Here is a 24684-nt window from a genome sequence, read left to right as displayed (position 1 = left end):
TCTCTGCAACTTACTGACACCATCAACATTCTTAACTACTGCACTGATAATCATTTTAGCAGAAAACAGCTGTTGTGCTTTATTCACTGACGCTGGGTATAATGAGTGCTGTATGGTGGAGAGTTTTCAGAATTTCTGGAGTGACAGGTGAATTCCTGGATTCTATCTCCTTTTCTAAAGTCAACGTCACCTTTGCCTCTGTCCAAAAGGGGGGGAAAGAAATGCATCCCTTCCCTATTACCAAAAGCCACCTAGTACCAAATGCCACATCTGTGCCCTTCCCAGTTGTCAGAGCAACTGGTTTTCCCCTGACTTTTACAAGATACAGCTTTGTGCCTTCCATAGAGAAACGTGCATCACACTAAAAATATTGTGAGCACTGTACAACAAGCTGAATTTAGTACTGAAATAAACACAAGGGATACTGTACTGAACCAGTGGGTCAGGAAGGAAGAGAGCTTTTCCTCAAAAATATAAATCCATGATAAACAGTTTAGGTCTAATGAATACAGGGCTTACACTATGAGAGTTATAGCCAGCTATTAGTCTTTGAGTGACCTATAACAATGTACCACAAAATAAAGCTATACATGCTTACGTTTGAAATCTTTTACTTACAGTTTGCTGATTAATCTCTTCTTCTCCCATAGGTTCATCCATAATTTGCTGCCCATTCTACAATAAACATAGCAAATAGACAGCAAGTTACTAAACCGGTTGAATTCAGTTAAAAAGTAGAAAAACATTTCTTTGGGTGCTTACATGACCCCCATCACTATATCATTATGAACACGTTTGTCTCTAAAACCCAGAAAAGTTCAACTGTGTGATACAAGGTGATCCCCTTCCAAAAGGTAAGCATATTGTGGACAGCACAGAGCAACACCCAAACTTCAATCCCCATATAGTATACCACTAGTCCAAATGAGTCCCACAATGGGAGTTATTCAGCAGAAATAAAACTCCTTTTCCCAAGACCAACCACATGTACCAAACCATTATCATCACTGTCAAAGATTCCATAAAATAACAAATTATTGTTGCAGTTTAGACTGTAGTAATAAAAAGCCACAAGCAGGAATGGATACATTCATTTTTTTTTAATGGGACAATGATGGTCAGGCTTGAAGGTCATGGGCCCTGCTTATTAACACTTCACACTTTCAAGAACATACGCAACCAATTTATCTCTCTTTATATTAAGTGCAACATAGTTCTCATTATACTGCTGCTCATCTTGGTCACTGGACATAGTTAGAAAGGGGTTGATTCATTATTTTCAGTTCTCTTGTAGACAGACAGCTCTAGTGTCTCTGTTACTTATGAAGCAGCAATAGATTGAAACTAAAAATGATTCTGTTGTTCAGAACTCTTTGACCAGCTGCAAAACCATCAAAAACATGTTATTTTATGCTGCTGGAGAAAGCCCAAAGCAGAACCAGGTATTGGAGTTAAAGTGTGATAACTAACATACCCCTTGCAAAAAAAAATAATAATAATAATAATAATAAATAATAATAATACAGGTGAAGAATGAAGTGGCAGAGATCTCCTTCCTTTCCCCAATGCCACACAGCTGCCAGGATGCTTTGGAGGGGGTTAAGGAATTGAGGAGACCTTTCCTTTCACTGCTGCCAGGAGGTTCTGAAAAGGGAAAATGACAGCTGGGCTAGAGAAATGCTTCAAATTTTGATAGACATCTATGCCACTCAAAGGCTGAAGATATAAGCTATCAAGCAGGATCCACCGACTGCCATCTACTAGAAATTCCAGTTCTCACTGTTCTCTTTTTCAGGGCTAAGTTTACCATTAGGATTATGATGCTGAACCTTACTGATGGATCCTTTGCCTTATTTGTCTAGAACTTTTTCTGGCTATTAGATATAGTCCTTTATTCATAACACAAGAACTAGGGGTCACCAAACGAAATTAAAAGGCAGCAGGTTTAAAACAAACAAAACGAAGTATTTCTTCACACAATGCAGTGTCAATTTGTGGAACTCCTTGCCAAAGGATATTGTGAAGGCCAAGGCTATAACAGAAGGCCAAGACTATAACAGGGTTCAAAAAAGAAATAGATAAATTCATGCAGGATAGGTCCATCAATGGCTATTAGCCAGGATGGGCAGGAATGGTGTCCCTAGCCTCTGTTTGCCAGAAGCTAGGAATGGGCGACAGCAGATGGATCACTTGATGATTGCCTGTTTTGTTCATTCCCTCTGAACCTCATGGCCACTGTCGGAAGATAAGATATTGGGCTGGATGGACCTTTGGTCTGACCTCCTTGGTCTGGCCAATCTTACATTCCTTCAACTAGCAAGTTGTTTGGTAGTTCTTTCAAGCATTTCCCTGGATGGAATGTGTGTTGTGAGGACAATCTGCCTCTTATGAAGTGTCCCTTCTGGATTCTAATATTTGATTATACCAGACATAACGGGTCTTTGAGTCTCAGATGACCCTCAATTCTCTTAAGTTTCCCACTACATGACTTTGGCTCAAAGACAGACACAATAGGTTGGATTTATGCCATTCTCAGCAAGGATGTGGAATGTCAAAACATGAAGCTGTGTGGCTTCTATGAAATAGGTGCATCAGACCTGATAGATACCCATATATTTCATCAATGTATTCAGAGAACGTCAGTGTATTCGTTGTTTCCTAGGAGCCCTTTTCCAGTTATGTTAAGCAATTATCTGACCAAGATGATATGGGGTAAATTATCTGAGATACTCTGCTGTTAAATTAATATTCATTTGATCACACTGCTTGATAATTATTTACAAGTCATAGAATCATAGACTTTAAGGTCAGAAGGGACCATTATGATAGTCTAGTCTGACCTGCATAACGCAGGCTACAGAATCTCACCCACCCACTCCTGTATCAAACCCCTAACCTATGTCTGAGCTATTGAAGTCCTCAAATCGTGCAGAGAATCCTCTAGCAAGTGACCCGTGCCCCACACTGCAGAGGAGGGCGAAACCCCCCCAGGGCCTCTGCCAATCTGCCCTGGAGGAAAATTCCTTCACGACCCCAAATATGGCTATCAGCTAAACCCTGAGCATGTGGGCAAGACTCACCAGCCAGACACCAGGAAAGAATTCTCTGTAGTAACTCAGATCCCACACCATCTAACATCCCATCACAGGCCATTGGGCATATTTACTACTAACAGTCAAAGACCAATTAATTGCCAAAATTAGGCTATCCCATCGTACCATCCCCTCCATAAACTTATCAAGCTTAGTCTTGAAGCCAGATATGTCTTTTGCACCCACTGCTCCCCTTGGAAGGCTGTTCCGGAACTTCACTCCTCTGATGGTTAGAAACCTTTGTCTAATTACAAGTCTAAAGTTCCTGATGGCCAGTTTATATCCATTTGTTCTTGTGTCCACATTGGTACTGAGCTTAAATAATTCCTCTCCCTCCCTGGTATTTATTCCTCTGATATATTTAGAGAGAGCAATCATATCTCCCCTCAGCCTTCTTTTGGTTAGGCCAAACAAGCCAAGCTTTTTGAGTCTCCTTTCATAAGACAGGTTTTCCATTCCTCGGATCATCCTAGTAGCCCTTCTCTGTACCTGTTCCAGTTTGAATTCATCCTTCTTAAACATGGGAGACCAGAACTGCACACAGTATTCCAGATGAGGTCTCGCCAGTGCCTTGTATAACAGTACTAACACCTCATCTCTACAGGAAATACCTCACCTGATGCACCCCAAGACCGCATTAGCTTTTTTCACAGCCATATCACATTGGAGGCTCAGAGTCATCCTGTGATCAACCAATACTCCGAGGTCCTTCTCCTCCTCTGTTACTTCCAACTGGTGCGTCCCCAGCTTATAACAAAAATTCTTGTTATTAATCCCTAAATGCATAACCTTGCACTTTTCACCATTAAATTTCATCCTATTACTATTACTCCAGTTTACAAGGTCATCCAGATCTTCCTGTATGATATCCCGGTCCTTCTCTGTATTGGCAATACCTCCCAGCTTCGTGTCATCTGCAAACTTTATTAGCACATTCCCACTTTTTGTGCCAAGGTCAGTAATAAAAAGATTAAATAAGATTGGTCCCAAAACCGATCTCTGAGGAACTCCACTAAGAACCTCCCTCCAGCCTCACAGTTCACCTTTCAGTACGACCCGTAGTAGTCTCCCCTTTAACCAGTTCCTTGTCCACCTTTCAATTTTCATATTGATCCCCATCTTTTCCAATTTAGCTAATAATTCCCCATGTGGAACCGTATCAAATGCATTGCTGAAATTGAAGTAAATTAGATCCACTGCGTTTCCTTTGTCTAAAAAATCTGTTACCTTCTCAAAGAAGGAGATCAGGTTGGTTTGGCACGATCTACCTTTTGTAAAACCATGTTGTATTTTGTCCCAATTCAATAATCTATTAGAAAACAGAAACTTAAAGGTAGTTTGAATAATTGTGGGTTTTTTGTTGTCTCCTCTATGGACCATATTATTGCAAAGTAACACACACAAACACACACAATTGTAAAGCTTTTAAAAACATTAACAGCAGTAAGTAAACTGACAAAGCACAGGGCTTACAACGGTGGGTATCCAACATTGGAAATGAGCATCTTCACAATTATTTGATTAACCTCTGTGGACAAACTGCTGAGACTGTCTGTCTGCTTCCCATATACTGCAAAAATTGACATGTTTAAATAGCTGATTAAAACTCAATGACATTCTTTGCCGAGGTTTTTACAGTTTGTATGAAGAGGTGAAGGATTAAGTGCTAGGGGGCAAGCATGATTTTTAAAGTTTTTTGGTGATGGTCTCTTCTCCAGGAAATCAAAATAGTGTGTCTCAGAAGAGCTGAAGAAGGGTGAGGAATAAAAGGACACCCCTAAGAAGATCAGGCCATTGCATGGATTTTGAAAAGCTGATCATTTACAGTTCTTGAGACTCCGACGAGAAATTGCAGAACTGGAATTAATTTGCAAACTGGACACTATCAAATTAGGCCTGAATAAAGACTGGGAGTGGATGGGTCACTACAAAAAGTAGGAATCATAATACTCAAAAACCAGTGGGAGAACACTTTAACCTGTCTGGCCATTCTTTGACAGACCTGCGGGTGGCTATCTTAAAACAGAAAAACTTCAAAAACAGACTCCAACGAGAGACTGCTGAGCTGGAATTGATATGCAAACTAGACACAATCAACTCAGGGCTAAATAGGGATTGGGAATGGCTGAGCCATTACAAACATTGAATCTATCTCCCCTTGTAAGTATTTTCACACTTGCTTCTTATCAAACTGTCTGTACTGAGCCATCTTGATTATCACTTCAAAAGTTTTTTTCCTCTTACTTAATTGGCCTCTCAGAGTTGGTAAGACAACTCCCACCTGTTCATGCTCTCTGTATGTGTATGTATATATATCTCCTCAATATATGGTTCACTCTATATGCATCCGAAGAAGTGGGTTGTAGCCCACGAAAGCTTATGCTCTAATAAATTTGTTAGTCTCTAAGGTGCCACAAGTACTCCTGTTATTTTTACAAAAAGTAATTTCCCTCTGCTGATACTCAAACCTTCTTTGTCAACTGTTTGAAATAGGCCAACTTGATTGCATTGGCCTCATTAGCACTACAAAAGTGATTTTTCCCTCCCTTGGTATTCACCCCTTCTTGTCAACTGTTGAGAATCGGCCACTTCCTTTTTATTATATCAGTAATTGATATTGTTGCTAGAGCTACTGTTAGGAAAGCTATGTATTCATTCTAGCCCATATGAGATAATAATCGGAATAACCTAGCTTTATAGTCCACTAAGAACAAAAAATAATGCTGCACACTATTGGAAAGCAGAGACTCTCACACTTCAGTGGTACACCTCTATCTCGATATAACGCTGTCCTCGGGAGCCAAAAAATCTCACTGTGTTATAGGTGAAACCGCGTTATATCGACTTGCTTTGATCCGCCGGAGTGCGCAGCCCGGCCTCCCCAGAGCACTGCTTTACCACGTTATATCCGAATTCGTGTTATATCGGGTCGCATTGTATCGGTGTAGAGGTGTATATTGTTTGTAGTTTTACATAGTATGCAAGTATGTCACTAACTCCTCAGTTGAACATTGTAATTTTGTCACTAGCACAGGGATACAGCAAATCTCAGGACTATAATTTTTAATCTCTGAAAGGGACACTGAAACAAGAACTAAGAAATGCAATCCAGTGTGGTGGGGGTGGTGGCAGGGAAGCCAGTGGGCTCACACAATTGCTGACAGTAGAGGGAATAGTGAGACTCAGGAGTCTTGGGTCCCATTCCGGGCTCTGGAGAGAAGTGTTCCCTAGTGGGTAGAGATTCTTCTGCCTGTTTTCCCCCCCCAAGCCCTTCTCACCAGTTTCTATCCCGCTCCTGTCTCTTCACCACCCAAAGCTCCTCAACCCATTCCCTTTCTCATTTAGTCAGTTCCAGTCTCCTTTTCCAGCCAGTCCCAGTTCCCCATTCAATCTGCCTTTCACTCCCATGGACTCCCAGTTCTAGTCTCCTAGGTATGTAGTTGTGGTGAGAAATGTTACTTGCGCCCTAGGGCAGCAAAACATTCACAAGTTTAGAGCTACCAATATGAAATCACTGGCAGTAAGTACTAAAAGGATGGCAGGTTTCGTATGTGTCATATTCACATGGATAGGACATCCGTTTTACTGATGTAATCATGAAAATCCATGAGCCTCTCCTGTACAGTAGTCTTTGAAATACAAGGTGTATTACATATTATGGATAAGCATCAGATGAGAATGCTTTATTATAATAAAACTACACTAAAAAGTTCCATTTGTCATAAACTTACAAAAGTAAGCAAACTCCAAGAAATATTGCATTAGAATAGATAAATACTTTAGAAGAAGTGATAAAGAACTATTTAGAGGACATTTTGTGATGAAATTCTTCAGTACAATGGAGTAGTGGTAAAGAGTTGAGTAACTTTCAATATCCATTGATACATTCTGTTTAGACAATCCTGCTTATGTTTTCAGTACTTCTTTCCCTGTTTTTATTATGTAAAGGATTGTTGCAAATGTGATATTTGTTCTTGTGGCTTATTCCCCAGAAGTATGTCATATTCCAAGGGCTGATGTACAAAATAAGTACAGAAGTAATCACAACTGGAACATTATGACTGCAGGTGGCAAAGAACAGATGCAATCCTGCCAACACTTATGCATTCACTTAACTTTGACTTTGGGTCGACTACTCATGTACTTAAAAGTTATGCATGTGTGTAAGTATTAGCAAGAATGGGGTCATAAGCATCAATGCTGCACCTTATTAGATATGCTTTTATGTATCAACATCACTCACTGACATTCCTCTTCATCCCAGTCATTTAAGTAGTAGTAATGTCCCACTGACTGCCACAAGAACAAGATAAGCATGGATTCAGCACGTAAGTGAAAGAATGAGTATAAAATATCTTGCTTTTAAACAATCTCTATTTGTGATGGGCAAGACTTTCAAAACTAAGTGCTGAAAGTTAGGCTCCCAAACCCATATTTAGACACTGCCCATTGACTAATGTTAATGGGAGTGCAACACTTTTGAAAAACCAGGCTGCTTGTTCAGGTGCTTAAATATAAATTTAGGAGCCTAACATTAAGACTCCAATATTTGAAACTCTTGGCCAACATGTCTTGTGCATGGTTACATAACATACAGTATATACTCAGCATGGGACATAGATGCTGGTTAAGGATGTAGGGCAAGAACCTAAGCTGATGTAAATCAGTATAGTTCCACTGGCTTTAACAGAGCTTGATTTACACTTTGGATATTCCCTCAAGCACTATATATAATAACTTTCTTTTATGTACCATCACTAATACAAACTACTCCAAAATGCTTTACATTACAATAATGTCCTGAGAGCTCATTCAGGAGTTCTGTTTTTTTGGGTACTGTAGAAACATACAGTGAATCAAATGCCCTCTTGTTCAACTTTAATAATTGTATGGATTTATGTTTTTATCAGTTTGCTTGGCACTTCATTTCCCTCACAGAAAAAATACCTATCAACCCCAATATTGGTATAACTTGAGGTAAAAAGAAGGTTTGCTATAACAACTTATGATTTCCTTAGGGCTGCATTAAGTAGTAAGGCTATGTCTATACTGCCTCACAGTGCAGAGTACGGATGTGCGAACCGCAGAACACAAAATGTTGCGATATAACTGTTTGAAAGAGGACTATGTTAATGCAAACTATATACCTTTCAGTTCGCACCAGCTGCATCCACATGGGGCTGTTACATGGTAACACTTTGGTGCGCTCTGCAGTTCATACCTTCATGGTCTGCACTGCAGCATCACAGTGTGAACAAGTCCTTAGTGAATATCTATGGCAAACATAGTAAATGTACATGATTTACAAAAGCTGCAGAGGACAGCCAACGTATAGCTATGGAGAAGTAGTCATAAAAGGACTCCATGAAGACAAGAGACCTCCCACAGGGATCTGACTGTAGTCAAGAGATTGCAGTGCTGCTAATAAGGCTAACTCGTGTAAATTAAATATATGGTTAAGTATTTAAGCCATTTGTTTAGGTACTTGGTCTAAAAACTGACTATTTTTAAAGAGACAGCTTTCAGGCAAACCACCTTTATATTCAAATCTATTTTCTTCTTTTGTGATCCAGCCAAAGGAGTTTATGGAAGTTGGACACCTAACTTCCACTGAATTTTGACAGGCTTTGGACACCTACATCACTTAGGTTCTTTTTAACAATTCTATGTATAAATTCAATACAAATTCAATAATCAAATATTCATATTTTTTCTTCATACAGTAGAACCTCAGAGTTACTGCCACCAGAATTATGAACTGACCAGTCAACCACACACTTCATTTGAAACCGGAAGTATGCAATCAGGCAGCAGCAGAGACAAAAAAACAAAACCAAAAAACAAATACAGTACTGTACTGTGTTAAACGTAAACTTCCAAAAAAAATGGGAAAGTTTAAAAAAAGATTTGACAAGGTACGAACACTGTTTCTGTGCTTTGTTACATTTAAATTAAGATGGTTAAAAGCAGCATTTTTCTTCTGCATAGTAAAGTTTCAAAGCTGTATTAAGTCAATGTTCACTTGTAAACCTTTGAAAGAACCATAACGCTTTGTTCAGAGTTATGAACAACCTCCATTCCCAAACCGTTTGTAACCCTGAGGTTCTACTGTAGTAACTTAGAATATTAAGTCTGTTTCAAAACAAATGTTTACTAAAATAAACCAAAAAACACAGAGGTACCTGTACAGTATGAACATTCACTAACAAAGCAGCAATGATTATCTGTGTCCTATCTAAGAAGTAAACCTGAAATAATTTGGGATTATACCCATATGTGAAGCACAGCATGGGATTGTTGGGACTGGGCTTTACACCGTAAACCCTGCAGATAGGTGTAGTTATATATTTTGTAGTGTTTCTACATAACTTAAATCTCATATGATAACCTAAGCACAGAACAGCCTTGTTTACATGCGTAACTTTTCTTTATGAAGTGACTGAATATATTTTGAAATGTTTGTTTTTTAAAAAGTCTCCAAACACAGTATTTTGAAGAATGAGAAATCAAGTGAATAATGGAAACTTACATATTTAGTAACACACATGCATCAACGCAACACCTTTTAAATTTAGTATTGTGGCTTCCTTATACAGTATTCACAGCATTTAGCTGCTACGTTTCCTAATTACAAAGAATATACATAGCATGAAGAGGAAATTAAAGTGACACTGTTCACATTATGTTAAAAATTCAGTCATGCTGGATAAGTCTCAGGAAGGAAAAATACTTGTCCTCCTAGAACAAGTGTTAAATTGCTCTTCTTAGTAATTATTCTCCTTTCCAAAATTATTTCACCTAGAACTATCACTATGAAGATTAGTGAGAAAACTACTGTAAGAATGGTAGGTATTTTTAAATGACTGTGATATCAGAACTGCTTCACTGGAGGTCAAATTAATCTGCAGTCTCCTTTTAAGTGGCAGGCGGTCAGGAAGCAATGGGGCAAGTTTCTCAGCATTATTACAACTTTGCAAGCCTTTATTACCTGGTGTCCAAACCACATTAGCACACAATTCTTTATTTAATGAAAACTGGAAGTGACTACAGCTCTAATTAATCATCCTCCCCACCCCACCCCACAAAGGGATCTGAATCTCCTCACCAGCACTTGGAACAACTCAGTCTAGTAACTAAAAAGGCATACGGAACTGTGACATTGATGTCATACCACACCAACATCCTACTGTCCCCTCACTGCAAACAGCAGGAAACCACACTGCACAGCATTGCATGGATGTTCCCCAAAACTAGCCAAACAGCAAGTGTTACCAACATGAGGCAGCCAGGGTATCCTAAATGCTTGCGAAACAGCAAGAACTGCAGGCAGAACCCAGCTCTGCTTAGATAAAGATGTTTTGGGATGGGAGGGATGAGGGTCCTTTTCCAACAGTAAAGAAGTGAGAAAGAGGAAAAAAAAGGTTGTGGGGGAGAGACATTAAGTAAGGTCAAGCCAGGCTTCTTATACGCCTGCCTGGCCTGCCACAGGGTCAGGCGGCTATAAAGAGTTGCCCTATTAGGAGCTAGTTTCCCTCAACTCTGTGTCCGCTGGCTGGGAAGTGTGTCTGGAGGAGGCTGGGCCACTCCGGGAAGAGGGAACTCGCGGTGACAGTAACCAGATACCGGAACGGAACAAAACCAGCCAAGTCGTTCAGCAGCGCAGAAGCAGGTTATTCTCCTCCCAGAGGGTGCAGGCTAACACCCCCCCCTCCTCCGGAAGTGATGGGGTCCCGGCCGATCCCCCTGCGTGGGGGTCGGTCACTACAGACAAGGAAGCGGCACGCAGCCGAGACTCACTCGGGCTAGGGAGGGAGCGAGACACCAGGGCACAGCTCCGAGCAGCAGCTGCTGGGAGAGAGGAAAGTCCCGTGCAGCTCCCACACCCTCCGGCCTTCGCCTGACCTATTGTCACCAGCCAGCTTCGCGGCTCCCCACGCCGTAGCCCCCGCGGCCGAGCGACCCGCGCACACCGCAAGGGAAAGTTTCCCATAAACTTGGGTTGCGTGACACCTCGCTCTGCCCAGCCCCGGGACCAGCGCGCTCCCCATCATTACACAGCCACCCTGGTGGGGGGAGGGGGAGCCACGCGGGGCTCACGGGACAGCACGTCCCAGCCCGGGGTGGCCCGTAGTCCTGCAGGCCGGGGGGTTATTTACAGCCCCTTCCCCACGGGGCCAGGAGTGTGGGGCAGGGCGCCGCGCGAACACCCCCTTCCCCTCGGCTCGCCCGGCGCTCGCTGTCCACCAGGGGCCCCTCTCAAGCGCAGGGCGCCCCCAGGGGGAACGTGGGCTCGGGCCGCAGAGTTGGGGCCCCCTCCCCACGCTGCCGGAGCGCGGTGGGAGGAGGCGGGGGGTGTCCCTGCCCCGCTGCCCCCCCGGCGGGACCCCGTACCTCTGTACTGCTGTCGGCCGCGCTCTCCACAGCCATCTTCTGCCAGGGGTCCGCCAGCTGCGCTAGCGGCATCGTCCCGGCTCGGCTCCGCCGCCGCCGCCGCGCTCCGCTTTCAAGCGCCCCCACGGGGCGAGGGACCAGGGCGAGGGCAGCCCCCGGCGCGGGCAGGGCGAGGAGCCCTAGTGCGGGAGCGTAGCGGTGCGGCGCCCCGGCCAGCGGAGGGCCCTGCCCGGCTCTGGCTGCCGCCTCCTCTCAGCCTCCCGCCCGGCGGAGCTACCCTGCCTCAGCGCCGCTCACTCCCCGCTTCCGCTCGCAACATGGCGCCCGGGCCATACCTGCCCGTCAAACCGAGGCAGCGTACGTCAGCAACTGGGGGCGGGGCCGAGCCGGCCAATCCCCGGCAGCCGCAGGTAGCTGGGGGCGGGGGAGCCGGGTCCGCGCGTGCAGGGGGCTGTGTGGCGGGGGGCGCTAGCCCAGCAGGGGAGTTGCGGCCAGTGCGCCCTCAGGGTCGATTCCTAGCTCCATGCAATACTCGGTGCCCTCACCCACGGGAGTCGGGGGCCACAGCTCCCCATTATACAACCCCGACAGTCCTGGCTACCACATGAGGGCTAAGCACCACCACTGCTTGGGGGAGCCCCTGAGAACATGGGAACCTTTGAGAACAAAGCAGCTGGGCATTTAGATTGAAATGGAGATATCCCATCTCCTAGAACTGGAAGGGACCTTGAAAGGTCATCGAGTCCAGCCCCCTGCCTTCACTAGCAGGACCAAGTACTGATTTTGCCCCAGATCCCCAAGTGGCCCCCTCAAGGATTGAACTCACAACCCTGGGTTTAGCAGGCCAATGCTCAAACCACTGAGCGGAAACTGAGGTACAAAAAGGTGAAATGATTTTACTAAAGTCGTACAGCAGAACCAGGATTAGAAGGAAGGTCTTCTGGGTTACAGTTCAGAGCCTTGATCACTAGACAACACTGCCTCACAAAGGGATTAATATAAAACACCATCCTGGCCCCTATGGATGTAGAAGCCCTCTACACCAACATTCCACACAAAGATGGACTACAAGCTATCAGGAACAGTATCCCCGATAATGTCACGGCAAACCTGGTGATTGGACTTTGTCCTCACCCACAACTATTTCACATTTGGGGACAATGTATACCTTCAAGTCACTGCTATGGGTACCCGCATGGCCTCACAGTATGCCAACATTTTTATGGCTGACTTAGAACAACGCTTCCTCAGCTCCCGTCCCCTAACGCCCCTACTCTACTTGTGCTACATTGATGACATCTTCATCATCTGGACCCATGGAAAAGAAGCCCTTGAGGAATTCCACCATGATTTCAACAATTTCCATCCCACCATCAACCTCAGCCTGGACCAGTCCACACAAGAGATCCACTTCCTGGACACTACAGTGCTAATAAGCAATGGTCACATAAATACCACCCTATACTGGAAACCTACTGACCGCTATACTTACCTACATGCCTCCAGCTTTCATCCAGACCATACCACACGATCCATTGTGTACAACCAAGCTCTAAGATACAACCACATTTGCTCCAACCCCTCAGACAGAGACAAACACCTACAAGATCTCTATCAAGCATTCTTACAACTGCTGAAGTGAAGAATCAGATTGACAGAGCCAGAAGAGTACCCAGTATCAGAGGGGTAGCCGTGTTAGTCTGAATCTGTAAAAAGCAAGAGTACCCAGAAGTCACCTACTACAGGACAGACCCAACAAAGAAAGTAACAGAACGCCACTTCGTCACCTTCAGCCCCCAACTAAAACCTCTCCAGCGCATCATCAAGGATCTACAACCTATCCTGAAGGATGATCCCTCACTCTCACAGATCTTGGGAGACAGGCCAGTCCTCGCTTACAGACAGCCCCCCAACCAGAAGCAAATACTCACCAGCAACCACACACCACACAACAAAAACACTAACTCAGGAACCTATCCTTGCAACAAAGCCCGTTGCCAACTCTGTCCATGTATCTATTTAGGGGACACCATCATAGGACCTAATCACATCAGCCACACTGTCAGAGGCTCGTTCACCTGCACATCTACTAATGTGATATATGCCATCATGTGCCAGCAATGCCCCTCTGCCATGTACATTGGCCAAATCGGACAGTGTCTACGCAAAAGAATAAATGGACACAAATCAGACATCAAGAATTATAACATTCAAAAACCAGTCGGAGAACACTTCAACCTCCCTGGTCACTCGATTACAGACCTAAAAGTCACAATTCTCCAACAAAAAAACTTCAAAAACAGACTCCAATGAGAAACTGCAGAATTGGAATTAATTTGCAAACTGGACACCATTAAATTAGTCTTGAATAAAGACTGTGAGTGGATGGGTCATTACACAACGTAAAATCTATTTCCCCATGCTAATTTTTCCCCCCTACTGTTACTCACACCTTCTTGTCAACTGTTGGAAATAGGCCTTCCTGATTATCACTACAAAAGTTTTTTTTCTCCTGCTGAGAATAGCCTGCCTTAACTGATTACTCTCATTATAGTTAGTATGGCAACACCCATTTTTTCATGTCCTCAGTGTATATATATATTCCTACTGTATTTTCCACTGCATGCATCCGATGAAGTGGGTTTTAGCCCACGAAAGCTTATGCTCAAATAAATTTGTTAGTCTCTAAGGTGCCACAAGTACTCCTCGTTCTTTTTATTAGTACTGTTATTTTAGCCTACGAGGGGAAATGCAGAGAGAAGGGCTAATACAACATAAATGTCCAAAATTAAAATACCCAACATGAGGACGTGCAAAAAGTTAAGGCTGTCACAGCAACATTAACTCAACTAAATTAAGCATAATCAAGTATTTTCATCTCCTGATTTTCTTCTTGTCCAGCGTAATGTTGTATTTTTAACCCTAAATATTATATGTAACAGAAAGTATATCCATCTGGGGATGTGTAGTATGCCAAAAGTTTAGAAAACAGACAATCTGCAAGCATCTGTATACTCTTACCACTGGCATTATAAGCTTTTGGTAGGCTTTTACCGACAGGCTTTTACCAATTCAGCTGCACTGAGGCTTTTCTGTCAATATTTGTCCTGGATGTCAGGTCTTTTGATCAACAAGTGGAGTTAAGGTTCTCACAACAAAGTTAAGTCCATTGCCATCTGTAGTGCCCCTTGGCTACACTTGGACTCTGCACAGTTTGTCCAGCACTGGTGCTAGCAAAATGAAAGTGCTAGCATACAGCAGTCACCGCTATTTTTATTAACCCTAGGTAGGATGGCATGGCAAAAACACCTGTGGAGGTGTAGCACTGGTGGATTACATGTCCTTGTGGTAAAGACAGCTACATTTGCTCTACACCAGTGGTCCCCAAACTGTGGGGCACACACACCCCCCAGGGGGGCATGGAGGAATGTTTTGGGGGGGTGCAGCATGGCCCAGGCCAGCCCCCATGGAGGGCGGGGTGGGAGTGCCACTCAACCTCACTCTGTCTCTAGCTCCTTTCCTGGCCCTGGGCCCGACTACAAGCCCGCTCCTGGCCGCAGCCCCAGCTGCAGCTCTGGCCCCAGCCCCGACTGTGGCCCTGCTCCCAGCTACGCCTCTGCTCCTGACCATGGCCTTGGGCTCCTGACCGCAGCCCCCGGCCACTCCAGCTACACAGAGGGTGCTCTCCGAAAAAGACTGTTTATGTGCCTGGGGATGGCCTGGGAATCCTCCATGGAGCTCTCTAGGAAGCTCTCCTGGAGGTACTCTGCAATCCTTTGTAGAAGGTTTCTGGGAAGGGCTGCCTTATTTTGTCCACCACAGTAGGACACTTTCCCATGCCACTCCAGTATTAACTCTTCTGGCATCATTGTGGCACACAGCATTGCAGCATAAGGACCAGGTCTGTACCCAGACACTTGCAGCATCTGCTCCCTTTCTGCCTCTGTTACCTTCAGGAAAGTGATATCGCATATGGTTACTTAGGGGAAATGGGGAAAGTTTTAAATGCTAGCCCTTAAACCGCAAGCAATTTGATAAGTAATCCACCCCTGTTTGATGAATTCTGGGTCACAAAACCATGCTTTCTCAAGTGTGCCCTGGTTGTGGTTGGAAGGGATCACCCCGTATTGCAACCAGCATTTAAAGAAGGAGTGGGACAATGCTTCCTGTTCATCTCCCTTCCACCCCAACACGGTGCCGCTTTTGTAACAATCAAACTATTTGCGGGGCTTTACACTGGTGCCTGCCCGCAAGCACCATCCAGGTTGCTATGGGAAGGGGGGCTGTGCTGAGGTTGGAACCATTGATCCCAAAGATGTCTTAACAAAAGCTGCAACTCAAGACCTCTCACCTATGTGTTGTAGCCTTACTCACTGTGGCTGTAGCAGCAAACCCACTCTTGCAGTAGCCAGTGGTTCTGCTTACGTTGTGGCTTACAGGGAAGTGCATTGAGGGGTGTTTCTTTTATGAAAAGATTTAACCTTGCACCACAATGTCAATGCTACCCTTATGCTTTGTATTCTTTGCAGCACAAACCTTGTCCGTAGGCGCATCCTCCACACTCGGACAGAGACTTTCCCAGATTAGAAGGCGGAAAAAGAAGACTCGGGAGGACATGTTCAATGAGTTAATGCGTGTCTCCGAGAGTGACAAGATGGAGCTCAGCACATGGATGATTGCACTGTCCAACAGCCTGCACAATAACCGCAAGGACAAAAGAGCATGCAGGGAACACGAGCGTGACATGCAGGATGAGATGGTGCGGATTATGAGGGAGCAAACAGACATGTTGAGGCATCTGATTGAGGTTCAAGAAAGGCAACTGGATGCTAGAGTCCCTCTGCGGCCTATGCTGAACCTGCTGCCATTGTCGCCAAGTTCCACATCCTCCTCGCCCAGATGTCCTACGATGCGGGGGGGGAGAGAGGGAGGGGAGAGAAGCTGGGGGAAGTCGGGTATCCCTTGCACTCAACTCCAGGGGAGAGTACAAGGACCAGAAAGTGCCCATTCCCACACCTTTGATTGTTATTGCGGTGCAACTGTAAGCAAGCTGTCCTTGTTTCTCTCCTGCCTCCCCCCCATTTTATCAGCCCTTTTGCCCCAGGTTATCTTACTTTTCTTTGCTGTCTCTCAGTGTTTGTAAGCATAATAAAAATACACGGATTGAGGAGAAAAGGCTCCTTATTCATTCAGCACACTGTGGTTAGCAGGGATGTAGTTTACAGGGGAATACATGCAATGAAGGGGACAGCTTGGTAAGGAACAACACACATAAATGTCATATTACTTTGGGTCAAAACTAGTTTTCAAAGCCTCGCAGAGATGCAGTGCACCTCGATGTGCTCTTCTTATTGCCCTGGTGTCTGGCTGCTCAAAATTTGCTGCCAGGTGATTTGCCTCAACCCCCCACCCCGCCGGAAACTTTTCTTCCTTTCTTCGTCACATGCGTCTGACGAAGTGGGTATTCACCCATGAAAGCTTATGCTCCAATACATCTGTTAGTCTTAAAGGTGCCACAGGACTCTCTGTTGCTTTTTACAGATCCAGACTAACACGGCTACCCCTGATTCTTTTCTTCCTTTGTTTCACAGATATTATGGAGCACACAGCATGCAGCAACAACAATGCGGATACTGCTTTCACTGAGGTCTAACCTAGTAAGCAAACTATGCCAGTGGGCTTTTAAATGTCCAACGGCACATTCCACCACCATTCTGCACTTGCTCAGCCTATAGTTGAACCGCTCCTTACTGCTGTCCAGGCTGCCTGTGTACTGCTTCTGAGCCATGGGAGCAAGGGGTAGGCTGGGTCTCCCAGGCTCACGATTGGCATTTCAACATCACCGACGGTTATTTTGCAGTCTGGAAAGACAGTTCCTGCTTACAGCTTTCTGAACAGTCATGCACCTTTCCCGACCATCCCACGTTGATGTCAGTGAAACGGCTCCTGTGATCCACCAGCGCTTGCAACACCATTGAGAAGTATGCCTTTTGGTTTATGTACTCTTTGGCAAGGTGGTCTGGTGCTAAGATAGGGATATGCATCCCGTCTATTGCCCCACCGCAGTTAGGGAACCCCATTGCAGCAAAACCATCCACTATATCCTGCATGTTGCCCAGAGTCACAACTTTTCTTAGCAGAAGTCTATTGATTGCTCTGGCAACTTGGATCACAGCAGATCCCACGGTAGATTTACCCACTCCAAATTGATTCCCCACTGACTGGTAGCAGTCTGGCACTGCAAGCTTCCACAGAGCTATCAACCCTCGCTTCTCAACAGTCACCACAGCTGTCATTTTAGTATTGCTGCATTTCAGGGCTGGGGAAAGCTCTTCACACAGTTCCATGAAAGTGACCTTGCGCATTTGAAAGTTCTGCAGCCACTGCCCGTTATCCCATAGCTCAGGGGTGGGAAAATTATGGCCCATGGGCTGCATCTGGCCCATAAGACCTTTTAATATGGCCCTCAAGCTCCTGTCGGGGAGCAAGGTCGCGGGCTTGCCCCGCTTCACGTGTACCATGGTGCTGTGCGGCTCCCGGAAGCAGCGGCATGTCCCCCCTCTGGCTCCTACACACACTGACCCCACCCCAAGCGCCAGCTCTGCAGCGTCTAATGCCCGGGAACCGCAGCCAATGCGAGCTGCAGGGGCGGTGCCTGAGGACAGGGCAGCGTGCAGAGTCACCTGGCCGGCGCCGCGCCTCGGCATAGGAGCCGGAGGGGGTACATACTGCTGCTTCTGGGCGCTGCTTGACGTAAGCGCTGCCTGGAGCCTGCCCCCCTGCCCCCCTCCTGCTCTCCAACCCCCTGCCCCAGCCCTGATCCCCCTCACGCCCTCTGAACCCCTCGGTCCCAGCCTGGAGCACCCTCCTACACCCCAAAACCCTCATCCCCACCCCTACCCCAGAGCCCGCACCCCCATCCAGAGCCCTTACCCCCCCAACTCCTGCCCCAGCCCGGAGCCCCAGCCCACACCCTGAACCCCTCATTTCTGGCCCCACCCTGGAACCTGCATCCCCAGCCCAGAGCCTGTACCCCCTCCCACACCTCAACCCCTTGCTTCAGCCTGGAACCCCGTCCCATACTCTGAACCCCTCTGCTCCACCCCCAGCCCACAGCCCCCTCCTGCACCCCAAACCCTTCATCCCTGGGCCCACCCCAAAGCCGCATATCCAGCTGGAGCCCTCACCCCCTCCCACATCCTAACCCCCAATTTTGTGAGCATTCATGGCCCACCATACAATTTCCATACCCAGATGTGGCTCTCAGGCCAAAAAGTTTGCCCGCCCCTGCCATAGCTGCATAACTATGCGGTCCCACCAGTCAGTGCTTGTTTCCTGGGCCCAGAATCGGCACTCCACCATGTCAAGGTGATGCATGACTGTCGCCAGCATCTGCGAATTGCTCCACTCCCTGGCGTCCAGCAGGGCTGCTAGTGTGGCATCACATTGTTCCGCATGGCAGCTCCTGCTTCGGCTGAGTAAATATTGCAGGATAAGGTGCAAAGTGTTTGTAATGCTCACAACAACAGTGTACAGCTGAGCGGGGTCCATGCTTGCCATGCTATGGAGTCTACGCGGGTAACCCAGGCTTAGGAAAAAAGGTGTGAAAAAGGCTTGGTTTGTTTGCCGTTGATTTCAGGGAGGGAGAGAGGGAAGTGCATCATAGGAGGCTAATGCCATGTTCCCATAACCACCCACGCAAATGTTTTGGTCTCATGAGGCATTGCAAGCCCAACCCAACATTCCACTCGGCTCATGCACTGTGATATAGCTACCCACAGTTAGGGTGACCAGACAGCAAATGTGAAAAATCGGGACGGGGGTTGGGGGTAATAGGAGCCTATATAAGAAAAAAGACCCAAAAATCGGGACATCTGGTCACCCTACCCACAGTGCAGTGTTCTGTGAGTCGATGCAAGCCCTGCTAGCGAGGATGGCACACTGCCGACACAATGAGCACAGTGGGGACATGCAAAATTGACTTGTTTAAATTGGAGACTCAGTGTTGACTTAAATAAAATTAGCCTAATGTTGTAGTGTAGACATACCCTAAGACAGGCAAATAGGGGAGGAGTGTAGAGAAAAGTTAGAGGAAAGCAAGGACAATGAAGAAAATATATAGAAGGAAAATAGGAGAGTAGCCTAAGAAATGAGATGCAGTAAGTTTTATTTTTAAATAAAAAGTTTGTTTTAAACAACCTTTTGCATGTATATTATAATTTAACTAGTGGTTTGACTGTTTCTAGCAAGTAAAGGTTACCCAAAAGTGTTCCCAGCTTTTTGTAGGAAGAAGAGAGGGGATGTCACACGCTGCCTCAATTCCTACCACCCGCAGCCCCCTTTGGGTGCTATAGATAATCTTTGTTTTTTTAACAGATTATGGGGCCATTTACACCTAGGAAGAGTGAGTGTAAAATGCTTTCATTCATATTTGATAGCATTTTTCACCCATATTGTATTACATTTTGCACAAATACAAGTGACTACACAAGGTGTAAGGCAGTGGAGAATCAGGTTATTTTTTGGTTAATGAATCAGAATTTGACTCAAATCTCCACAACCAAATCCCTACCAGAGGCTGAATAGAGCCCTAGATTTACATTATGAAGAGATTTACTCTGGACAGCTATTGCTGTCAAGCTCAGGCTAAGGTAATGGAAAAAGAGAAATAATTCAGTAGCTCTTGACAGCCATTAGGCTTAGGTTTGTAATCAGGAATGTTTCCTAGTAAACTGACCAGAACCAGATCACTTTACAGTCTCAAGATTTTGCAGGCTGGCTGCTGGGATGCTGTGAATAAGTAGAGAGTTCACATACACACTGACTTTAAATGTCTGAAACACACAGCAGAATCCCTCCCCATCTCCAAGGCATATAGCACAGGTAACCCACAAAGGAAAAAAATGTTCCCTCCCCCAGTCCCTTCAAATATATACCTGTTAGGGCTAAAGTCTATTCTCACTTACCCCAGGGTACAGTAATTCATTTTTCTTTATGTGAACTACTTTATTTATACTTGTGTAAATGACAGCTAAGTCAGATACACACTGCTGAGAAGTCCCATTGGGTGAGGGTGAAATTGGGCAGGAATAGGATTGTCAGCCACCTTTCAACTTGGCAAAACCTTACCTTAACTCATATCCACTGGAACCTCAAATAATCCCTCTTTCTGATTGATCAGATGAACAGAGACCTTCTCCTGCTACATAGGAACTTCACTCTCTCCTCCCTTCCCTACATATCTGGGCATTCCCACTCTTCCATAGGACTTAGCCCACAATGACTAGCCTAACCTGGTCTTAGCCCACAAGGACTTTGTTCAGAATTTGTGAAGCAGAGGAAGAGATAGTAGCATTTCCAGCTAGTTGTGTCCTGGAAAACTGGATGATTACCTTGCTCACCTCTGTCTATTACCTGTAAATCCAGAGAGAAAAGGCAAAAGTAAGAATTTAATGTACAAAACATGTACAAGAGCAATAAACAGTGGAAAACTACTCACCACCACTCTCAGAACAAGTGCAGTACTTGTACTTCAGACTCTGTCACCTTACATCATGTGGTCGAGCTGGTCCTCTGGTTCCATAATCCACAATAGCATTGTATGTTTCATTTGCACACATCTCTCCACATCTATTTCTTACAACTGTAAAAGATTTCTCAAGTTATCAGAAACAACAACAATCAGCACCAATCATTTAGGTTGAAGTGGCTATCAACCTTGTTTCTTCCTCTCCCATACACTTTATTTTGATGCAGAAGCATTCACAAGTGTTCTACAGAAAATAGTATGTGGCACTGGTTCAGCAATACTCTGGAAGGGTTAACTACATGCAAGAGAAACATTAATTGCAATACTATGCAGGTTGCCCATTCTGCACCATAGCCATAATAAAGCTGACTTACCACTTTGTCTGTACAATGCCATCCTATCAAAAAGACTGGGATTCTGAACAGGAAGGAATTAACCTACTAGATGCCTCACCTGTCTTTTCCCACGAAATCCTGCAGATGAATAAGAAAAAACAAAACATCTTGAGGTCAGTGGTATCAAATAGAGAAGATCGCTCTAAGTCAGCATTGACACTTTAGTGGTGTCCAGTGCTAGAAGATCAGCCATAGATAACACAGTTTAACATCTAAAAGCATACCTATAGGCATAAAAAGGATGCCTGCAAGATTGAGACTTGCATAGATTTGTTCCAACATCACCTTTTTGGAGGTGCAGCAGAGACTGGTGTGAAATCCTAGTCACATTAAAGTCAATGGTAAAACTCCTGTTGACTTCACCAAGGATGAAATCCTGGCCTTACTGATCATACTACTGCATTTGTAAACCCCTGCTAACTTCTCTCTGAAAGCTAGTACGATAGGTACATTTTTGGGTTATTGAGATGGTATTTAAAAATACTACATTTTAAAATACAAACAAAGAAAAAATACAATAAGCTTCTCCAATGTTTATTATGGGTATGACGGGTTGGATCACAGAAACCCCCTTGGTGCTGCCAACTGATGCGCCAAGACTACTTCTGCCCCTGCTTTCCTGCCCTGTCAGCTTAGGACTTCAGTGCCCTTCCTGGTTTGAGCCAGACCTGCTAGCCTGCTGTAAATCCAGCCCCAGAGTCTGAACCACGTCCCCTAGCAGCGTAGGCTTACCTGAAAGCAATTTACAGAAGTGTTCCTGCCTTTAACACTCAGATGCCCAACTCCCAATGGGGTCCAAACCATAAATAAATCAGTTTTACCCCGTATAAAGCTTATACAGGGTAAACTCATAAATTGTTCGCCCTCTATAACACTGATAGAGAGATATGCACAGCTGTTTGCCCCCCCCCAAGTATTAATACATACTCTGGGTTAATTAATAAGTAAAAAGTGATTTTATTAAATACAGAAAGTAGGATTTAAGTGGTTCCAAGTAGTAACAGACAGAACAAAGTGAATTACCAAGTAAAATAAAATAGAACACGCAAGTCTATGTCTAAGAAACTGAATATAAATAAAACCTCACCAGTTCCAGTAAGCTTCCTTTTGCAGACTAGTCTCCTTCTAGTCTGGGTCCAGCAATCACACACCCCCCCTGTAGTTACTGTCCTTTGTTCCAGTTCCTTTCAAGTATCCTTGGGGGTGGAGAAGCTCTCTCTTTAGCCTGCTAAAGACCAAATGGAGGGGTCTCCCACAGGCATAAATAGACTTTCTCTTGTGGGTGGAGACCCCCTCCTCTCTCCTATGCAAAGTCCAGTTCCAAGATGGAGTTTTGGAGTCACATGGGCAAGTCACATGTCCATGCATGACTCAGTTTTTACCAGCCAAGCCACATTCCTGGTAAGGCTCAGATGTGGATTGGCATCTTCAAGTTCATTGTTGGCTTAAGTGGTTTTTGATTGGGCACTTAATTTGCACTTTTCTCAAGAAGCTGACCAAATGCTCTGCTAGGCTAGTTAAAATCAAGTCAGTACACAGCCAATATTCATAACTTCTAATACAAAAATGATACATACATACAAATAGGACGAATACATTCAGTAGATCATAACCTTTACATAGGTATGTTACATGGCATATGTAGCCTAAAACATATTCCAGTTATGTCACATATACAATCATAAGCATATTCCAGAAAGCCTTATGGGGGGCACCGTCACAATGGGAACTCACACTAGTTGCATAGAAGGCATACAATACTGCACTTAGTGTGAATTATTGCACCATAATTCACATTCCATCAAGTCTTATTGCTTAATAAGTGTAAAACGTGAAAGTAAAATAAATTATAACAATGCTAAATGGATTTTTCAGTTACTCAACTATTGCAACCGCAATGCTCTGGTGAATTCAAATTAGATACCTCTTGATGATTTTCATTATCTCAGTCAAGAAACTCTTGATAGAATTTAAGTGTACAGAAATTATTTTTCAACATCGTATGGACGAAAGCCAGACATAAATTTGGTTCTGTGAGAAAATGCCAAGAGAGCTGAAGTGAAAGCAGACAATAGAAGCTATTAGATTTATTGTTTGGGGGCAGAGACTGTACCCTTCCGTGGAAATCAGGACACCGGGGTTCAATTCCTGACTGAATAATTTTTCTCTGATCTTGGACAAGTCACTTATTCTCTCTTGGCTTGATTTTTATTTACACTAAAGCCCCTTTACACTGCTCTAACAGTGTACAGAGTCCTTAAAGTGAGAGTAAAATAGAGGGGCCTTAGAATGGTCATAAATTTATGCTGCTAGAGCAGAGAAAAGAGACCTTAGTGTTAATGAGAATGAGGCTCTCTGTGCCTCAGTTTTGCATGTATGAAATGGGAATAATAGTTCCCGACCTCATTGCGATGATGCAAGGATCAATAAATTAATGTTTGGAAAGCTGTTGGATACTATGGAAATGAAGGACATAAATAGAAACTGGAGTTGAGGGGCAGATCCTCAGCAGGTGTAAACAATCATAGCTCCATTGAAATCAATAGAGCTATGACAATTTATACCTGCTGATGATTTGCTCCTGGAAGTTTTGTATCAGCTTTGAAAAGTAGGGTTATAATTTATATAACTACACTAAAAGTGAAACAACTGTAATTTACAAAATAAGATTAAAGTCTCTATAGACATTTGCTGAAGAGTTTGTCTACAGTTATAAACACCTGGGTGACAGAATTGCACTGGTATGTGGACAGACCTAGCTAGAATAGGCTGTACAAACATTTCTTTTGCTATAATTTCTTATGGTAGGCTTTTCTGTGCAGTTCTCACCCTATTAATGTATGAAGAATGCAATAATAGTCATAAGAATACTCCTAAAGCATCATACCATAATAAAAAATATGGTGCCAGATTCAACAGAGAATTACTTTGTTTTATATTAGTGTAAATCCATTCATTTAAATGGAATTACACAAACCCAGAATTGGAGTAATGCAATGATGGATCTAGCCATATGGTATTTATTGATTTGAAATTTCATCTGCTGTTAAACAACTAGCAAGAAACATCCTGCCCGTGGTTTCTTTATCCTGAACGGAAATATGGAGCTCAATAAAATGTAGGTCCATTAGAGCATACCTGTTTCCAACAGATACCCCCATTTTATTCTTTTTCTACATGTGCATAGTTGAAATTCGCTTCCTTGGGATGGAGCTTGATCATATTTTCTCTTTCCCCTAAAGAGTTTAAGAAGCCTTCTGGCAATTTTGTTATGCGG

The 24684-nt window shown here is 44.3% G+C and overlaps 1 protein-coding gene across 1 annotated transcript in view; it reads right to left on the bottom strand.

Moving 5' to 3' along the window:
• Nucleotides 1–11555, bottom strand: part of RPS6KA3 (ribosomal protein S6 kinase A3) — a 138617-nt gene extending 127062 nt beyond the window's left edge. Inside the window, exons 1-2 of the mRNA XM_065423845.1 lie at nt 11484–11555; nt 619–675 (exon numbers count right to left, since the gene is read on the bottom strand). Coding sequence (XP_065279917.1) covers nt 619–675; nt 11484–11555 — 129 coding nt within the window. The remainder of the gene's footprint in view (nt 1–618; nt 676–11483) is intronic.
• Between the last annotated feature and the right edge of the window lie 13129 nt (nt 11556–24684).

Source organism: Emys orbicularis, chromosome 1 (assembly GCF_028017835.1).
Source record: "Emys orbicularis isolate rEmyOrb1 chromosome 1, rEmyOrb1.hap1, whole genome shotgun sequence".
Taxonomy (NCBI): Eukaryota; Metazoa; Chordata; order Testudines; family Emydidae; genus Emys; species Emys orbicularis.
Note: the sequence above shows the minus strand (reverse complement) of the source record. Positions and strands in the feature narration are given on the sequence as shown.